This window comes from Vidua chalybeata, chromosome 10, assembly GCF_026979565.1.
Source record: "Vidua chalybeata isolate OUT-0048 chromosome 10, bVidCha1 merged haplotype, whole genome shotgun sequence".
Classification (NCBI taxonomy): domain Eukaryota; kingdom Metazoa; phylum Chordata; class Aves; order Passeriformes; family Viduidae; genus Vidua; species Vidua chalybeata.
In genome coordinates this window covers 22,289,690-22,309,197 of record NC_071539.1, presented here as the reverse complement: position 1 = coordinate 22,309,197, position 19,508 = coordinate 22,289,690, and the positions used below count along the sequence as shown (strand labels likewise).

The 19,508-nt window shown below is 38.9% G+C and overlaps 1 protein-coding gene across 5 annotated transcripts in view; it reads right to left on the bottom strand.

The window, feature by feature from the left end:
* The window catches only part of UGGT1 (UDP-glucose glycoprotein glucosyltransferase 1), a 41,995-nt gene extending 22,723 nt beyond the window's left edge, over positions 1-19,272 (bottom strand). For 4 of the 5 annotated variants that reach the window (XR_008432553.1, XM_053951475.1, XM_053951476.1 and 1 more), the window contains exons 1-18: positions 16,686-16,973; positions 14,799-14,881; positions 14,129-14,259; positions 13,088-13,200; positions 11,714-11,888; positions 10,317-10,413; positions 9,674-9,752; positions 9,375-9,475; positions 8,479-8,578; positions 7,311-7,371; positions 5,670-5,761; positions 4,880-5,030; positions 4,510-4,629; positions 3,637-3,722; positions 3,090-3,225; positions 2,019-2,150; positions 562-726; positions 253-373 (exon numbers count right to left, since the gene is read on the bottom strand). Coding sequence is in view for 4 of the 5 variants with exons in the window: in XM_053951475.1 (XP_053807450.1) it covers positions 253-373; positions 562-726; positions 2,019-2,150; positions 3,090-3,225; positions 3,637-3,722; positions 4,510-4,629; positions 4,880-5,030; positions 5,670-5,761; positions 7,311-7,371; positions 8,479-8,578; positions 9,375-9,475; positions 9,674-9,752; positions 10,317-10,413; positions 11,714-11,888; positions 13,088-13,200; positions 14,129-14,259; positions 14,799-14,881; positions 16,686-16,936 (2,194 nt within the window). In the remaining variant the exon portion in view is untranslated. Of the gene's footprint in view, positions 1-252; positions 374-561; positions 727-2,018; positions 2,151-3,089; positions 3,226-3,636; positions 3,723-4,509; positions 4,630-4,879; positions 5,031-5,669; positions 5,762-7,310; positions 7,372-8,478; positions 8,579-9,374; positions 9,476-9,673; positions 9,753-10,316; positions 10,414-11,713; positions 11,889-13,087; positions 13,201-14,128; positions 14,260-14,798; positions 14,882-16,685; positions 16,974-19,245 lie in introns of those variants that run through there. The other variant, XM_053951477.1, reaches the window with a different exon arrangement.
* Positions 19,273-19,508: the final 236 nt, after the last annotated feature.

The window sequence follows — 19,508 nt, the reverse complement described above, 5'->3', positions numbered from 1 at the left end:
ACTGCTGCTTTATACATTATATAATTTCTCAGCTTCATGAGTCATAATTCCCTTAAGGTCTGTATAAAAACAAAACAAGTTCCCATTTTGAAAATCAGTAGACATTTAATGTTGTACACAAACATCTGTCTGCACCAGGCCTGGGTCATCACTTCAGGTTCTGTTAATGCTTTGCCACCTGAGCTTTCCACTGGAATAGCAAATCTTTCACTCAGATACTTCAGGTTTAACACAATTAAAAGCATCCCTTACTCATTCCTGTCAGATCTAGGTACTCTCTGTCAGACCTTAGGATTCTTGAGTTAATTCTTGGAACAACATTAGGCTGGTTCATGATATACTCAACTACATCTTGGTCATTAGATAGTTCACCCTGAAGGAAAGAGGAAAGAAGCATTATTTCTTATTTGACATATAAAATTGCCTTACATAACCTTAAAAAAAAAAAACAAAAAGCAATTATGAAAGCTAAGTTGTCTTGTATAATATGTAGCCAGGGACTTGTCAATCAGCTTTTCCAAATCTAGCTTCTGTCAGTCCACAGAGGAGCTTAGCACCCACCAGGTACACGGCTCGCTGGAAGATGCTCGTGGTTTCCAGGATTTTGTGCATTGTCACAGTTTCCAGGTCATCAGGATCCAGCTGATCTTTTTGGAAAGGCATCCCATTGAACAGAACAACAGGAAGAGGGCCTACACCAGTTTGCTCATAGTAAGCTCTTGCTGCCTACAAACAGGAACAGAAGTAGCTTTAGCACATCAGTCCTTTGCCACAAAGGTTCCTAACAAGCTGTGCAATATCCACAAGTCTAAACACACCATGAGATCCTTACTGTTAGACAAAGAAAATGTATCTTTCAAACTTTCAAAGTTTCAAAGCAAAATAAGTTACTTCACAATACAGAAGTGCACAATACTCCTTTAAGTTCATTTTGTAAATGAATTCCAATGAGCACTTTCTGTTAGTGGCAAAAGATGCACAAAAGGAAACATGACTTTTGCCTGTGGAAGCAAATGCAATGCAAGCAGTGATAGTTGTAATTTAAGACAGGGTAGGGATTTTTTTTTTTTTTTAAAGAATGTGTTTCTTAAACCTGTAAGAAAACAGTTACTTGTGAGGCAGGGAGTTATTCTGCCAAGACAAATTTCCCTGTTTCATGTAACCACTGAAAAGTGCACCAGCATTGACAGATACCCTGTTAGAAGTTAAAGTTAACAAGGTTCTGCTGGTTAGAGGTTCTGATTGAGGCCTCTCCTCTCATACAAAAATGCCTGTCTTATTTTTATGGATTTTCATTTCCTTAAAATGTTTTTCTCTTCACTATTCTGCATTGAAAGACTCATACACATACAAACCTATTTTCTGTAACCCTGACTGCATTCCTTACATTTACATATGTAGGCAGCATCGTGTGTGTTAAGAGCTGTTGGTGACAGTATTTTCATTTGTTTTAGAACAACAAAAAATAAGAAACATCCACCTATAAAATCTCAAATAAAATCTGCTTCATCTCACATATAAGTGGATCAATAGTGATTTGCCCTCCTAATTTTCTGCATACAGAAAAGTATCAGACCTAAAAATCACTTCAAGAATTATTTGCAGCAGTTTGTTGGATGTCTTGCTACAGAAAAGGCATTTTGAATTCATAATCATGGCTTTATCTCACTCAGTATTCAAATACTGATTCAGAAGCCCCACACTGATCCCTCCCAACATTAAGCCTCTTGGTTGTTTCATGAGCCATTCCATCACTTTGATTTTTTTGCAAACACTTTTAAACTCTACTGAAGTCTGCATTTTTAAAAATATATATTCCACTATATGTATTATGTATATTAAATAAAGCTTATGCTGAACATAAACAGGAAAATATTACTTGAAATCCCCCAAGGTGGGAACAAAATAGTTCCCTGGTTAGTAAGAGAACTGGATCAAGAAATTGTATGCAATTATATTTTCAGAACTGTTGCAGCAAAAGAAGTGGGGAAAAAAAGCTCTATTTCATGAATTCTTACCTTTCTGTTTTGATCATAGGCAGAATCAATTCCCAGCACGCTGTTGATTTCCACATAAGGATATTGTTTCTCAAGAACACTAACAACATGTTCCACTTTCAGCTGGTCTCCTGTTTTCACTTTGTTATATATCTGAAAGGGGAATACAAATTTACAGCTGCAACTGTAAAGCCTCTGTCCTTATCAAAGGTAAACTGACCTGTCAGCTGCATTACAGCAGTTACAATAAGGCATTAACAGCCAGACTGCAAAACTTATATTCATATTTATCAGTTGCAACAGCTCCTAAGCATTTGTAGCCATTATAAGTATCTTGTAATACCTTGTAGTCATTCCAGTGAGATTGGAAGAAGGTAAATATATATTTCTTTAAATAATAACTTGCATCTTTAATTGGAAAAGGTATTTGAGGAGGGAAAATAGTTCTCTGGGGGAAAAAGCCTCAAATAAAGCATATCCAAGGAGCTACTTTCCCTTCAGAACTTGGGATATGCTTATGAACAATACAACCTCACAGCTAAAGCAGGTAACTCTTTCCCTCTTGAAGACACAAGATTTTACTTCCAGCTACAAATACACACCCAAAATAAAAAGAATAAAAGTAACTGTCTTTAAGTAACCAGCAAATTAACATCACAGTATGTCCCAGCTTGCCAATTTGTACAAGTATCAAACCACAGTGAAATTCATTTACCAGCACCTGTATTGTCCTATGACATGGCAAAGGTACACAGCTGGAACAGTTCAAACCAAATTATAACATTGAAGGGATGGGGCAGTTCAGAACTCAGAGACAGAATGAGCAAAGGGACAGGATCAGAAAAACGTGCAGAAGTGTTAAGTGTCACAATGAAACCTGTGCCACAATGAAACTTAAGTCTCACTTGTTAAAGTTAAGTCAGAAGCACACAGGGACATATGTATTCTGTGGTACCAGTATTTGGAGATACTCTGCATACTACCCCAGCCAAAGAACAATTCCTTCCATTATCTACATATTAGCCCACTAACATAATCTGATGTACAGGGAAAATATTAAAATATTCATTTCCCTTTTAAATTAATACTTACAGACATGACGGTCTGAAAAGCGTAATTATTGTCCATTTCTTGTGCCACATAATTGTATGTCCTAAGGAGGGCAACACCAGCATCCTGAAGTCCATCAACATCTTCTGAGTCGTTAACCACAAAGACTAGTCCTATCCTGCAATCACACAAATCCCCAGGTCATCATTTCTATAAAGAAACAACTCTTCACACAACTCCTGGCTGTGATCATGATCTTAAACACAGTTTTTTTTCTAGAATAGAGTGGGAGGATGTTGAGCAGAGCAGCCAGGAATCAAACTTAGGACATATAATCTGTAATGAGTCCATCAGTATCTTGCTTTTCACCTCTCTCCCACCCAAAACTTTAAATTTCTTTTGGATTGTTAAAAAACAGAACTCTGTTTTGCTAGCAGAGAAACTTATATTCAAAAAATATACACATACCTCAAACACAAGGAATGTAACATTTCTGCAGTGTCCTAGCAATGAGAATTTTACAACTGCAAAAGTCACGTGAATAAAAACTGATGTAAAAAAGCCCCAAACATTAAAAGACAGCGATTACCTCAGCGGGATGTGGTTACTGAAGAACATTTCTGCCACATTCAGTAATTCTGCTGTGGTCTCATGAGTAGGATCTACTATCAGCACCTGTATACGAACAGCAAGTGCAAAGTTTTCATGCCCTGGAGAGCCAATGCTGCCAAGATATTCTCTTCTGTCCCAACCCAGACAGAACTGGGCCATTCAGACTGCATGTAGGGCCCTTCATTCATGTAACTGTTGTCGTACAATTTAAAAATTTCTATGTTAAAAGTATTGAACTCCAGAGAAAAAGGTAACACATCCCAGCTCCCACAGCTTCAGATGGTTCAAGTCCCTATTTTCCTCTAATCAGAGTTCTTGTTTTGCATAGGGCCACTTTGACAAGAGTTACCGTGCACAATTTGCAAACTCTTCATCAGATCTAAGTAATTTACCTACAGACTAAAAGGACACCCAGGACTAAGCTGAGGGCTGTTGACCATTTGTTCAGGTCTTGGTGCATGAATGCTTTCTAACTGAAACAACTGAAGCTGGTCTTAACTCTGCTAAGAAGACAATAGTTAGCAGATTCGACAGATTTCATTAACCAACTTCAGGTATTATCACAAAGTTGAAACACACCAAATTGTTATTTATCAGATGATAATTCTGTCCATTGACAAAACAACTCCTGGCATTTAATAGATGCCACAGCATCATGCTCAGTAATCTCTGAATCTCAGCCATAACTTACTAATATGAGGAGAACAAAGCCTTGCAGAAAAGCATCCTCTCACTCAAGCTATTTAAGTGACAGGGAATCCAGTGTATACGTGAGATAAGCTGCAAAAGCTGATGTTCCTGCTCTTGACAAAACAAAATGCACATTTCATCCAGTCAGATTGTTACTTACAAAATTATGGAAGTTTTTTCGGATTTGCCTGATCACACCAGGAAATGTGGGACGCAGCAGCTCCTGCACGCTGGAAGGCCAGGAATTGTACCGACTATCAACTTCCAGATTGTTGATCCACTAAGGAAAAGTAAAGGCATTTAAATGATTCACAATCCTCCTGCTCTGGTCTGAGACTAAAATATTTTCAAATCAGACACTATATTGAAGAAATAAAGCTTCTAAAAAGTGCTAATTATAACCTTATTATCCTTTTTACTTCACTGTGGTTTCAGAGCTGATTGAGAGAAAAGGACAAAAGCTCCCCTGACAACTTAAGAATGCACTGCCCAGCAGCAAATCAAGTATTTCTATCAAAAACCATACTCACTGAAATGGCAGGGCTTCTGATGTCCACAGCATAGTCAGAATCTGATGGCTGGATGTTCAACTTCAGGACATTGTGTAAGGAAATTCCCTCAATTCCCAAGCTGTGCAGCCCTTCCATAACACGGGCTTCATTGCGGAGCACATCAATCAAGCTGCAAGGAAAAACAAAAAGGGGTTGAATTTTAACCCCACAGCAAATTACTTACTCTTACCCTAAGTAATTAAAAAAAAGGTATAAACAAGTGTGTCATGTCCAGGCATTAGTTCTTATTCATCATCTATTTTTTACCATCCTAAGAAACTTGAGATTACTTAAATCTATTCAATTAATATTGTATAACTAGGAAAGCAACATTAAATCGGGACAACTAATTCATTATATTTATACATGTATGTATTATTGAAACACATCTTGACAAAGATATAGGGTGATTTCCAGATGAAAAATTTACAGTAGTTTATTCTTTGATTATTGGTCTGCTGTCTTCAGAATAAATCTGTATGCTGACAGGCTGAGAAAACAGTATCTTGCTAGTCACACAGGTCAAAAGAACAGCACAAAGGTGACTTCTCATTCCAATCTTCCACTTTTCACATTAGATTTTTTGTTGGAAATGCACTTTGAGTAAGACAAGGAACCATGATTTTCTTTTTACAGTACTTAACAATTTAACCTAGTCTAGATTATGAAGAAGGTTCAAAACTGTCTAAATAACTTTATCATTCATGCACAAGCAAGATTCAAGTTTCTAAGCAGGATGCAATTATTGTGAAAAACAAAACATTCCTACCTAAATATATCCTGGGTGTCTAAATCAATAAGCAGTCCATTGATGAATAGGGCAGAATCTCCTGGTTGCAATCCTAATGTTCCCTTGAAATACTGAAAAGAAGTAGGAAGCCATTAGAAGAGTGCTCTGCACAGAAAATATTACTAAAGAGTTTAATGTTGTTTTTTTCCAGTAGGTCTTGTCTTGCAGTACCAGTTATAAACTTCTATTTACAGGCATGATGAACACTGAAGGAAAAACATAGTGTTTGGATATTTTACAACATTACCATCATGAAGACTGTGAGCAAAGCAAACAGAGGAATAACAGAAGTACCACATGAAGTACCAAGAATAGGAAAGTAGCTTCTGATCAGAAAAAAATTCCACTTTTTATAAAATAAATAAGGCTCCCAAAGAAAAGCTGAGTGTTAAATTGTAGCTTTCTGTGGATAATTACATAGTGAACTCTAATGTAACAGGAGCAGTGAACTTAACTATTAAATACCCACACAAAGTGAGTGGTGCAAAGAACAGCTCTGAAGGGCACAGTTAGATATAGCCTGGTCTGGATGTAGCAGCCCAGGTATCCTCTGAATAAAAATGAATCCACAAAATCATGGGTTTACTTGTGGACCAGAGCCTGATCTAACACACAGCAGAAAGGCCACCAGGTAGCTTTAGCTTGGACTTACATCTATACTTCATCCCTTCCAGAACCACATGGGACAAGAGTGCCAAACCCCATCCCTTCTCCTCTGATTTCATCACTATTGAACAACAAGGCATTTCTCTCTCAGAACAGGAACCTCAGGGGACTTGTAAGTAGCTCTGCATTTACTACTAGACTCCCAAATATCATTAATTAGATTTCTAAACAGTATGTGTGTACTTAACATACATTGTCTTTTTTCTAATAATACCAAATAAGATTGAAATGTGTGAAGAGGGCAATGTAGCTCAAACAGCAAACGCTGCTGTTTGACTTTTTTTCATTACAATCTTAAACTTCTGTTTTGTACCCTATCCAGACCACACTACCTGGCATATTTTATTTGCACAAAGTTCTGTACAAAAGCCTGTACAAAATCCCCAGGAGGCTGTTGGTTTTTTCAGTGCTTTGCTAATGCCAAGGACACAGCTGAGCTGTCTGAAAAACTTCTGCAAATACAGATCCTACTCAGTGACCTCCAGAGGCCCCTCATGACCTGGGGAGTTTTATGATTCTATTTCAAAGCACATCTAGACTTAGCTGGTAAATTTTATCCCTTCACTAAGCACCAACATTGAAACCATTTCCTCCACATAGAATGAATCATTCTAAAGCCACAGCAGGTTTTGAATTTATTCTGTGACTTCCTAGTGATCACTGATGTATAAATCTAAATTGGATAACAAGAACTAATTTTCTTCTGCATCATTAAAACTGTAGGAAGATGCTTAATATAGCTGCTTTTCAAGCAATACATTTCTAACCAGAGCAGTATTTTACTATTTGAGCAAAGAAGTTTAATTATGCTCCCTCATCCATGTGTGAAAATCCACCACTTCTTCACTTCCCAGATGCATACTACAAAGTTGTGTGTGAAAATACTGGGTCATTATCTTGAGCAACATGTAAACCTAAGTGCAAAGGCACTGTGTTACTTTTTGGACACATTACCTTTTGGTTCTCTTCAATTTCTGCTCTGAGTTCCGAAGAAACAACCGTTTTTGTTATGGCTCTACAAAAATAAAAGCATCGTGCTATGAATCCTCTTTCTGTTTATCTACTGGATTGATATCTACTTATCTACCTTTTGTACCTTACATATTAAGATAATTAACCTTCTAGTATAAAGAGGTGCAGCAAGAAGCAGTTGCACTTGGTGACATCATAAGCAGTGGGATGCAGCATTTTCCTTACACTGTATAATCCAGCAGCACAAAAATGTTAACCACATGCCAACTCTCAGTGTCTAATTTCACATTAATCATAATAAAAGTGTGCAGCTGCCAAAAATGTAAAGATGGAGGCTGACAACAGAAAATAGGGGATTTTACTGCTCATGGTGGGTTCCCATTCCTTTCCTTACTTGGGATCCAGTGATTGCATCATCAGAGTGGGCGAGTACAGCCCACAAGATCAGCCTGAAAACACAGTGAGATGCAATGCCTGCCTTAAGAAGCTCCAAATAACAACTTAACATCAGGTAGTGGAAAATAAGACCAGAAATCAGTCTATTTTTACACTTATCTCAGGTGCATCTCCCACCTACTTAAAAAGGAGGAGGTTCTGTAATATCATCTTGACAATCCAGGCAATGGAATTTATCAAGAGAAATATATCTCTAGACTGGCTGGCCATGCCATGTCATATTGAGTTTTTTCAAACTGATTTGAATCTGTTAAAGACAGTCACTGAAAAGTGCAAAAACCAGTGGAATTGTACATCAGCCTCTGACATGAGACTGACTGGGCTGTTTGGCAAAGTGGATCCCAGCAGAAGAGTGGGACCTTGTGAAGAGATAAATGTTAAGATCATTAAACAGAAAGCCCAGGCAACAAATTCTGGATGACTTCATGCAGTAAGTTTAGATGCATTTCACAATAAAATAGCGTGGGCAGTTCTGGCAAATTTTCTACCGGTCCACATCAGCTGCCATCCAAGAAAAACACCATAAAATCCTCTTTGTAACAGTAGGCTGAAGAACTCCCCAGCATAAACATTTCCCAGTGTTTGCTTCCAGCTAAATGAAAGCCAGAATTAACCCAACCAATGCTGTTTGTCTCAGGTCCTGCTCAGGAAAAGGAGAGTAATAAAACTTTCTAGGAGTCAAAATTAAGGTTACCTGGCCTTTGTAGGAAAGTTCTGACTAAGATCTTTCATGACCATCAGGGCATCCACAGGGGGAGCAGTCAAAATGCGAGCAGCAGTTTGAAAACTCAGATCTTAGTAGTGAAAAAACAGAGGTCAACAACTCAAAACTGAAAACAAGGCAATGCAGAGACATCTTAACTTTATCTTTCAACTTTTTTTTGCATGTTACCTAAGGAAATTCACTTTCTATCTGCACCTATAGATACTTCTTTAAACTCATCTTCTTTGTATTCAACTTCTGTGTGTTGCCTTGAAGTAAGTAACCCTCTCCAAGTGAACCAGTATATGCTGCCCACAGTTGTTTCAGCGAGTCCAGACCAGCACTCCTTTTCTTTGGCTGAGGTGGGAGGATCTGCCCTGCCACTGGGCATAGGTAGATTCCCCATGGCTACAACATACATTCAGCTCTTTGAATTAGTCTTTTTGAGAGGATGAAAAGCCTTTTCACAGGCTTTTAGAGATGTTTTAAGGGAATGAGGCCAGAGCAGCATGTAATTTGACTTGGAAATAAAGTTTTCCTCTGGTCTTGAGAAATCTCAAGATTTCACATCAGAAGTGTGATCATGGAAAGGAACTTTGCATTCAGCAGACCATACAGTCAGTTTAAGAGCAAGTAGCTTACTGTACTTCACAATATAGAAAACAATCCTCATGTCAGAAGTCCCGTGAAACAATGCCAAAAGCTATTTCAACAGGAAAAGGTACTTTAAAAACCAAGTAGTTTCCAAGTGAGACTGAATGCAGGAATTTACAGTCAAACCCTGTCAGCTGTACACAGCCAGGTAACAACCTCAATAGTGTAGAACACCAGAAAACATATTTATATTGAGTTTTTAGACCATAACTAAAAGCCTTTATCCAGATTACCTTGAAGCTGCCATACTTTCAAAGGTGCCATTTCATTGGTACTTTCCACGAGGTGTTTTCTGAGCTCTTTCAGCTCTTCTGACAAGTCAGGATACAGCTGTCTAAAAGGATACAAGAGTGAAACAACTTCTGTGGTTTCCTATAAGAAAGTCTGCTGCTAATTTAAAGAAACTATCACATAAAAAAGTACACTGCTAACACATACAGGAAACTCAGACATGTAAAAAATAATGATAAAGCAAAAGATCAGCATTTCTGCAAAAAGTTTTTTGATATGACAAAATCCAAATGGGTTTTACCTTAGTTTTCCAAACAGAAATCCTTGCACTTCATCAATAGGGTCATTTTCATCTATGACTGTAGCATTCACATCTGTGCCTGTAAACACACAGAGAACACCACTAGCACCAAGCTATTCACAAACAGAAAAGCAGGAAAATCTGGGGTGTGTATGTGAACATGTAAAGAAAAAGAAAACACACAGATTACACTATCAAAATAGTTTTGGCAGATGCAAGGGAGTTTGTAGAACAGAGATTGGTGCTCCATAAAAGCAGCAAAAGTAAAAAAAAGGTGCAGAATTCTGTCTTTAAAAAAAAAAAAAAAAAGCACATCAGGAACGGGGAACACATTCTGCTCTGAAGATGGATAAGGCAAATTAAAGTAGAGAAATTTGCTTTACACCTGCAGAGTAGCTGGTAAAAAATTAGTTGCATTAGTAGTGCCATTATAAGATCTAGTCCAGGGCCACGACTCCAGGATTTCACAAATGTGGAAGTGCCACGGCAAAGATCTGTTTCATAAGGAACATGCTGCCAAAAGGGATTTCAGAGCTAAGGAAAGAGAAATATCTGCAATTCAGACATTCATAGCAAAATGAGTATAAAATTACCTTGGCAATATTAAAATGTTCACATGAAAATACCTGAAATAAAAATTCACCTTTCACCTGGGTATCATCCTTGGCCTTATATTCTGTACTTTTAATAGCCAGTTCTACACCATAGCCAGAGAGGTAGACCTTTTCCTTGCTGGGATTCTGTAAGGAAAAGCCAACAGTGTGATACTGTCATCTTTGTTTGATCCAAAAAAGAAAAACTACCACTTCCCAAAGCTGAGAAATTTCAATCTGGTATTTCAGACATAATGGTAGACAGAAAGAAGCACTGTGAGTGACTCTGCAGTAACATACTCTAATAATTTTATTTCCTACTGTTTTTCAACACACTTCTTGAAGTTCACCAAGAAAGAATTATCTCTGTGAACCAAAAAAACATCAAAATTCACAAAGAGGAACACAAAACAAAGTTTTCATGATTCAGTGTGTGAGCAAAGCAGAGGCAGATAGAGTCCTATCATCAAATCAGATAGAGGGTGCAAAGAACTTCAGCTGTGAAGTTCAAAAATTAAACATTCATTGAAGAGTTACCACAAAGAATGACAAGGAATAAAATAATGACAAAAGACAGGTGCATAATTAGTTCTGCCTTTAATGAGAGAAACATGACCACTTCCTAAAAGTATTTTGAAGTATAAAGGAGTCACAGAACAGTACCAAGATCTAAAGTCTAATACCCTGAATTTTGAATATAATACTCCTTCCAAGACTGATAAACAACTACTTTCTTTTATAAAAGGAAAGTAGTGTATGCAATGTATGACTTTATTTTATTAAAAGTACAAGTAATATTAGAAATTTAGCAGCTGATGCCCTTTTTTTTCCCCCCACATTCAAGCCTGACTGCTACACTGCAGGTTTTTGGCAATACTTAGCAATATTCAAGTAACATATGAAAGAACTCCAGTTCTTCATACCTTTTGAAATGTAGTTTTTAATACTAAACCAGTGGCTATGCACAATTTATTGGAGGAATATGGAAACCAGGACAAACTGCACTAGAAATGGTAAGTGGTTCTGTAAAAAAATTACTACAATGTCTTTCTTTTGAAAATGGTACCTAAATGTTACTACTTGCTTTTTATATCAAGTAACTAAAGTAACTGAGTGGCCTGACTGTGAAAGATCTGACTACTTCCCATGCTCTGATATGGGTAGAGAAACACTTTTTTTTACACTAAAGTCTCTAATTAATCTGGAATTTAAGTCTGGATTTGTGAAATCAAACAACATTACTTAAACAATCAGGAGATTTAAAATATTCTATATTACTCAGCTTCATGCAATAAATAAAATAAAACTGAGTATTCCAAGTAAATGAACAACAACAGCAGGCAAATGTCAATTTAAAGGGAACAAACCTGGGTCAGTTTTCTTTTTGAAAACCAAGGCCAGTTACTCAATTTCAAATACCTCTGTTACAATGCACAAATATACTCACAGCAATGTAGTGTCTGAGCACATAAGTGATTTCTCCTGCCTCAGCCTTTGAAACAAGCCTCTTGTGCTGCCTGTAGAACTCCTCTGAGCCAATCTCTGCATAAAGTATGACCACAGGACTTTCAGGGTTTGATGCTGGGTACTTGTGGTCCCCCTTGAATAAAAATGGCTTTGGCCTAAGAGGAAACAGTGAAGAGTCACAGTGTGAGTCACAGCATTTCCTTACTCAATGCAAGATGCACATTTTTTCCCCGTTTCTTCATTTTTCACCGAATACATATGTTGAGCTATTCCCACATATTCTATCAAGGCTGGCAGCACTTGGTGCACGTTGATAAAAGCTTTGTGAAAAATTAACATATGAAAAGAAACAAGTGACTAAGAGCTATTTTGAAACTAATATGATCCTAATTTTAAAAATTAACAACTTCCCTTAGATTTCCAATTAACTTTCTCTCCCCATGGTGATCCACAAATTCTGTATGAAAAAATATAAAAGGCTGATAAAACAGATGTGCCAAGGGCACAAATTCATTTGAACCTGGTCCTTGGCTTAGTGTGCAAACAAAAAAAGTGAATGAAAAATCTGTTTTCAGCTTTTGTTTACATTTTGTCTGAAGTGCAATAAATACTTAAAGTATCCTCAGTAAGTCAGAAGAATCTATGTGAGCTATAGATGCCATATGCCTGCACATTGACAAAAAACCCTTTATGCTTAGAACCAAATAACCAAGATTATAAAAATGGTACTGAAAACAAAGTGAAATGTAAGGATTTGGGTTGGTTTTGGTTTGTTACTTGTTTGGTTTTTTTTAATAAGTATTCTATTTTATACTTCTTTTTGTTATTTGCAGTTACAATCAAGTTTTCTTCTTGTAGAGAAATCTGAATTTTAAATATATTGTGTGGTAATTGTTTTCTTTGTTAATGCTGAGAAAGCTATACAGAGAAAAAAACACTGTGTATCCTTTCAGCCATTCATAAAACAAATTGTTACATTAACTCTCATTTGAATATGGAGCCCATGCCCTTCTACTCCTTCTATTTTCACTACATACTGAAGGTTTTACACACTCCTGAGAATTCCTACTGTCCTTCAACAGTTTTCAGCAATTTCCAGAATTTGTTTCCAAATTTTCCTGTGCACATTCCTTTTCCTAGCAGAATTATCACAGAGCAAGGAATAAGAAAACCATCATTGCAATCTGAAATAACACCAACTAAGTGGCTGCCACTCCAGTGCCAACACTGGATAGGAGAAATCAACACTGAAGAACACAGAAACAAAAAGTTTACTACAACCTCTTCACAGCAGTGAGTCTAAGTTAGGTTAAATTTTAAGTGCTAATCCAGTAACAGGAAATTAAACAAATACCTCTCTGAAGCTGCCTGTAAAAGGTTTCCAAGAGAGTCAAAGTCACATGTTTTCTCCCCATGCACAACAAAAAACAGGGTACAGCCCTTTGGTGGAGATTCATCTGCTGCTATCTGTATAAAACATTTGTAATAATGTAGGTTAAATGTTTACCCTTAGAACAAGTGAAAATTACAACAGTGTAGCTGTGCAGCAAAAAGCATTATTTCCTACATCTCAAACTTATACTTCTTTCATGTTTATCACATAATTTAAATGCAAGGTGAAATTGCAAGATGGAGAGTTAAGCCTTAACTTATTTTTCAGTCTGTTACTACTAACTGTAAGGTTAGCTGCAGGTACAGAAAGCAAGGCTTGCAATTGTAGGGGTTTTGGTTGAGGTGTTTTTTTTTGTTTGTTTGGGGTTTTTTGGGTTTTTTTTTGTTTTGTTTTGTTTGTGTTTTTTGGTGTTTTTTTTTGGGGGGGGGGGTTTGGGGTTTTTTTTTCGGTTTTTTTTTTTTTTTTTTGTCTTAGACATCACAAAAATCTCTATTTGTTAACTATCAAACAACAAAATTACTCCAGATGAACTAGGAAGATGTTTTACAGTATTACTTAAATAAAGCATATCCTAATGGGAGACAATTTCCAAAGAATTACAAATATTAAAAAAGAACAGAGAACACAGTGAACTTTTATTTATGTGTTCTCATCACTACATATATACACACACATATATATATATGGATTACTATCTTCAAGTTCAGTTGAGCAACAGGAAGAGCCAACAGAGATGGTCCTCTCAAAAATCTTTGTACCAATTCTTAGTGCAGCAGGCACAAAGATATGCAGACATGTCAAGATGCCAATTCTTTAGTCTACTCTAGACAAAAATTCAGCACCTCATGAAATTTGTATACACATCCACTCTGCAGCTCAGGTGCACAGAGCAGTTAATCAGTTCAGGTTTTTTATATTCTCAAATGTTTCCTTCCACAGGTCCCTCCTTCCTGAGCCTTGGTAAAATGCTCTGCACATCACCTGAGCATTTCCTGTACTAACCTGTTGAAAAGCTTGAACTGCTGCAGAGTAGGAGCGTAAAGACAGGGAAAATTTCAACAAATTCTGCTGCAAAGGTGACAGAGTCTGGCAGGCCACTTTCAGCATTTCCTGGTAAGAAGAATAATCACTGCCTGCAAAAACAAAGTACAAGCAGTTATCTTTCTATCCCATAGTCTCACTGAAGAGGGGCTTCTCATCTTAGTGTGATTTAAACCAACAGAAGCCCATGATATTAATTCTGAGTATGCACATGACCATTTCTCCTCCAATTTCATTACAGCCAATTCTACAGCTGGATGAGAGTGAACTTCAACAGAGATCCAGGAGAGTACACTTGAATACATTCTTGAGGATGTAAACATGGACAGGAGAGGAGGGAAACATTAAATTTGGCTGAGAAATAGTAACACAGAGAAAAGGCATTTAAAATATTTCATACTTCATGTTGAAAAAGAATCTGCCAAGCAAAATGTTTCAGACTCATCCACTACATATGGATGAGCTTTTGTCAAATGGATATCCAAAAGCCTTGAGTACACTACAGAAAAAAATATTACTGAAAAAAGTATTTCATAAAAGTCAAATGAGGATTAACACAATGGAAGACAGAATACTTTGGTATATTTTTCAGCTATCAGTCAGCATTGAGAAAAAGACCATAAAAACTTACCATCATGCTCAGCTGTCTTGATATTCTCACTGGCTTCAACAAAATTCCAGAATTTTTCTTGACCTTCTTCTGATAAAAATTCACTAAGTAAGATGAGAAGAGTGAGTTAGATCTACAAATTTTCTCTCAAGTTACAAATCTGATACCATGTAATGCTTTAGAGAAAGTTAGCACCTACCACCTCTATCAGCCAACTGTGTGTTACTAGGAAAAGCACTGCAAGAAAGTTAAAAACAAACAAACCCAAACAAATAATCATTGCAGACCAGGACAATGTGTACATGAAAGCAGCTTGTAAGGCACCTCCTGATCCTTTAAATGCCACTAACAGGCAGCAGTGTCCATTCTGGTAGCTCTCCTCCCTAATGTCTCCTCCCTAATGATTTCTTTGCTGTCTCTCTTTTACGAGAAACACACATTTTTGTTTATTTTGCTGAAACAAGCTCTAATTATGAGCTTCGGTGGGCTTTGGTGGAGGTTTTCTGTTTGCTTGTTCTTAAACAAGCAAAAGGAGAAGTCACAGCTTCAAACCATGTTATAATTCCCATATATTAAGCATATAATGGGTACTTATACAAGGTTAGATAATGAAATTCATCCCGTAAGCACTGCTAACCAAACACTGTATCATGTCAACACATGTAACATAGTTGCTATGCTAAAGGCTGCTACAACAGCAGGTTGGGAGCCCACTCACTGCCACAGTAACTTGTGTGTTCCAATCCAAGGGTAAGTGCTGCTTGAACACCTGGGTAACAAATTGCAGTGCTGGGCTAAGTGCAGTGACCACAGGAATGATTTTACACTGCAGTGCTGCATCATGCTGCAGTTCATCCCAGGTGAACTATCCTTCCCTACCCAAAGCCTCTGACTACAACGGATCAAATCTTTGGCACATTATTTTGATTATTTGCTCACTGTTTCACGCTCCCTTAGGCTGAGTTTTCCCCCAGCAGTGTCCCAATGTCACACAGTCTCAGGGTATCTAAATCCTGGCATTAACACCTGTGCTTTGCATTTTACTGCTTAAGGAACTTGCTGTCTTCAGCTTCTCCAGAGAAGGTTACAGAAAAGCAATTTCACCTAGGACACCCCTGTCCTCTGAATGAAAGCCGTGCTCATGTGAATGAAACCCAGCAATGCTCAACTATTTTCATGTGAAACAATCTGCAGTAAAACAGACAAAATTCCACATTTGGCAGTACTCTTAAGTGATACAAAATTAAGCACACACTAACTTGAAATTCTAAAAGTCCTGACATCTCCCAGCTAAAACATTACAAAATTAAACAATGAGGGATTTCAAAAGTGCTAAGCAGACTAGCACTGAAAGACAGCATTTTGTTTTCTTTTTACACAACATCTTAAAAAAAAAAAGTCTTTAATACCACAGAAGAAATGTTCCCAGGGTGACTTGCACAACTCTTAACAAAGCAATTGACTTTAATCAATGCAAAACTCACATGAACAAAGTTAAACTCAAGCTTTACTGAGCTAAATATACATGAGCAGCAGACGTGTATCAAAACCTACAACACTGAAGTAAAATACATTCAGCTACAGAATCTTACAAGACCATGCTGAACTCCTCTATCTAATCCTTTGAGTAAAACATCATAAAGCAAAAAATACCAACTATGTAATTGTTTATTGGTTATTAATGTTTGCTCTAATGCAAAAATGAAAGTATTTATCACACAAAACAACTACTACTGTCTCCTCTAAAATCCTCCTCCCATCTCCCCATGCACAGCAGTGATCACATTCCCACATTATTACTGTTGGTAGTGACCAGAAACCAAAGTGCCACATAACAAAAGAACACTTTACTTTATCCTCTAAGCATATTCTGGTTTGACAATGAAAAACAAATCACAATGCACTGACCTTGTTTCAAGGAGTAAAGGAGTTGAAGACCACTTTGTAGTTAGAGATGTTGTCACAGCCTTAGAATCTGCTTTTACAAGTGAAGAACTGAACCAGATTCCAAGAACTGCTATAAGTATTCCCATTTTATAGAACACTGAAAATGATGAAGGAAAATAATAAGTTTTGTATTGTCTCTTCTTATAAATACAGGATCTCAGATATACTGAGAGGTATGTTAAGATTTTAAGACTGCATTTAATGCAATGCATTAATGAGATGATCACACTCTCACCTGGGCTTACAAAATCAGAAACTTGAAGAGAGGCAAGGAATTTACAAACTTACTCGTGAGATGCAATTAAACCTAAATCAATTCCAGCTTCCTCTGTGCTTATGCTTTCAAATAATGTTTATGCTTCTGTTCCAGGACACCAAGACCACATACTTCTTGCTTTAAGAGTATTACAAACTGCACACATTTCAGACTGGGTGGGAAAACAACCCACTGTTCATTTTATGGGAGGTAAAACTTTGTGTTAGCACAGATCCAGCAGCTGTGGACTAATCCAGGCAAGGGTGAGGTTCCCCAGTCAGTCCTTTAGGTTTTTTGGTGAATGAAGAAACAAGTATTTCCTGGCTGCACCAAGCACCGCCAAATTTAAAAGCTGAAATATGAATGAAATAATGCAAACAGACTCAAATGATAGAACCTACTGTGAGAAATGAGAAAAAAAATATTCCATTTCTTTATTGTCCTTCATTTTGTGTATTTTCAAGCCTTTGTATTCTCTGTCCTACACACCAAAACAAAGCCAAGTGGAATTTCCTTGCCCACAACTCCTAAGCTTATGGAAGACCTGAATTCTTCTGTTGGCTTTCCATTACAGTCTCCAAAGGTTCAAGCTTTTTTTTTTTTTTGCCCCTCTCTGACTATAGTATATTTATATTTATTATACCCCCAATATGTACTCAAGTGCTCTTTGATTTCTTTCTTTTTTTTTTTTTTTGTTCTGGATAACTCATTTTCCATGTCCCCCCTGAACCTGAAAAAACGTCCTGCTGCAATTCTATATATATCACACCCAACAACCTGCCAGGATCTAACTTCTGTCTCTTTTTTATTACCATCTCAACATAAAGAACAGGGTTATATATGTGTAGCTCTAAGCTACCTGTATATATACATAACAAACAAACCAAATCCTCCTCTCTTTAAAAGTCTACACCCCTCCAGCCAAATGTTTCCCAGCAATAACTCAGACATTATTCTTTCTCTGGGAATAAAACCAGAAATTCCTGCTGTGATCCTCAAAGAGCAGCTCGGTCAGCTGCACACGACATTTGTTTTATGCCACACCTGGGAAGCAGACAGATGGCATCACAGAATGGGCACAGCCATCACTCCCTGTGTGCAGAGAGGGAAGCTCAGCCAATATTTGTGGAGTGAAACATTGGCTTCTGCCAACTGCAACGAAAAACCACAGTTCACAGCTCCTCCCAGAGACGGGTCCTTCTTATTCTCTGCAAATCACACTGGAGTTTGGAACAGGTAAATGAATATACCCAACAGCACTCTCATGGCTAAAGCTCCTATGCTGCTCTCTTGTGCCTGCTTTCCTGCTCTGGGAAAGACTGAATTAAAAGCATTTTTCTATATGAAACAGGAAAGAAACCAAAGGACACATCTGACACCTGACACAGTTTAGCCAACTGAAAACCTGCAGATTAGAAATATCTACAAGTCCTCAATAATAACAGCCATAAAACAAAGGAATGACCGATATCTCAAAGAAAAATACACCATGTTAAAAGAGGCAAGAGGCACAGGAATGAACAAAAGTGACACAAGGAGATCCAGCTCTGTGCCACGTAACAAAGCAGAACCCAATCTGAATTACGACACCACAAAGCAGTGTAAATATTTTTCCTCCTTATTTTTCTTCCAATTACTCCGTTTAAAACACTCCGGCCAACTTGCACATCCAGCCTTGGGGAGAGGAATAAATCAGCCCACGTTTACAGTCAGTGCCCTCTGCCATGTCCTGCCAGGGCAGTCTGGTGGCAAGAGGGGGAAGGGCAAAGCAAAGCGAGCTGCTGCCGGGAGCGAGGGGCAAGTCCTGCTGCAAGGCACAGCGTTGAGGCACCGGGACCGACACCGCGCACGGCAAAGATCACCGACAGCAGCGGGCCCCGAGCGCTCGCATCGCGCCGGGGGAGCGCGTCCCGCAAAGGGCTCCCGCCGCCCTGCTACGGCCGCTGCAACGAACCCACGGCGATTCAGCCCGTGACTAGACACCACGCCACTGAAGCGCTGAGCGGCCAGGGCTCAAAGCACGCATTAAACCCGGCCCGTCAAGGCGTTAATGGTGCGGGCCATTAAACCCCAGCGCAGCCTCCGCCGCTCCCCCGTCCCGCTGACCGACCTCCGCGGGGCGCGGAGGCCGCTCGAGGGACGCCGCCGGTGTCGGCCCCGCAGCGAGGTTCGCCCCGGCCGCCCGCTGCCCCCCCCCCCCCAGGCCGCCGCCGCGGGCCCGCCCCGCCGCCGCTCCCTCAGGGCCCCGGTACCGCGGTACCGCACCTGCGAGCGGCCGCGCGCCCGCCCGGCTCCCGCCGCCCGCGCCGCTTCCGCTTCCGCTCCGAGCCGGCGGCGCCGCGCAGTGACGGCGGAGCCGGGGCCCAAGGCAGGGCCGTGCCGACGGCAGCGGCTGCTCCCGCGCTGCTGTGCAAAGGCGGAACCTGTGGGGGTTTTGTGATATGAAGTGGCCCGTGAGCAGTCGCCAGCCTGTGCTCGCCGGAAGGAGACCCTGTGCAAACAACTGCTCGTTTATTCACAGTGTAGAC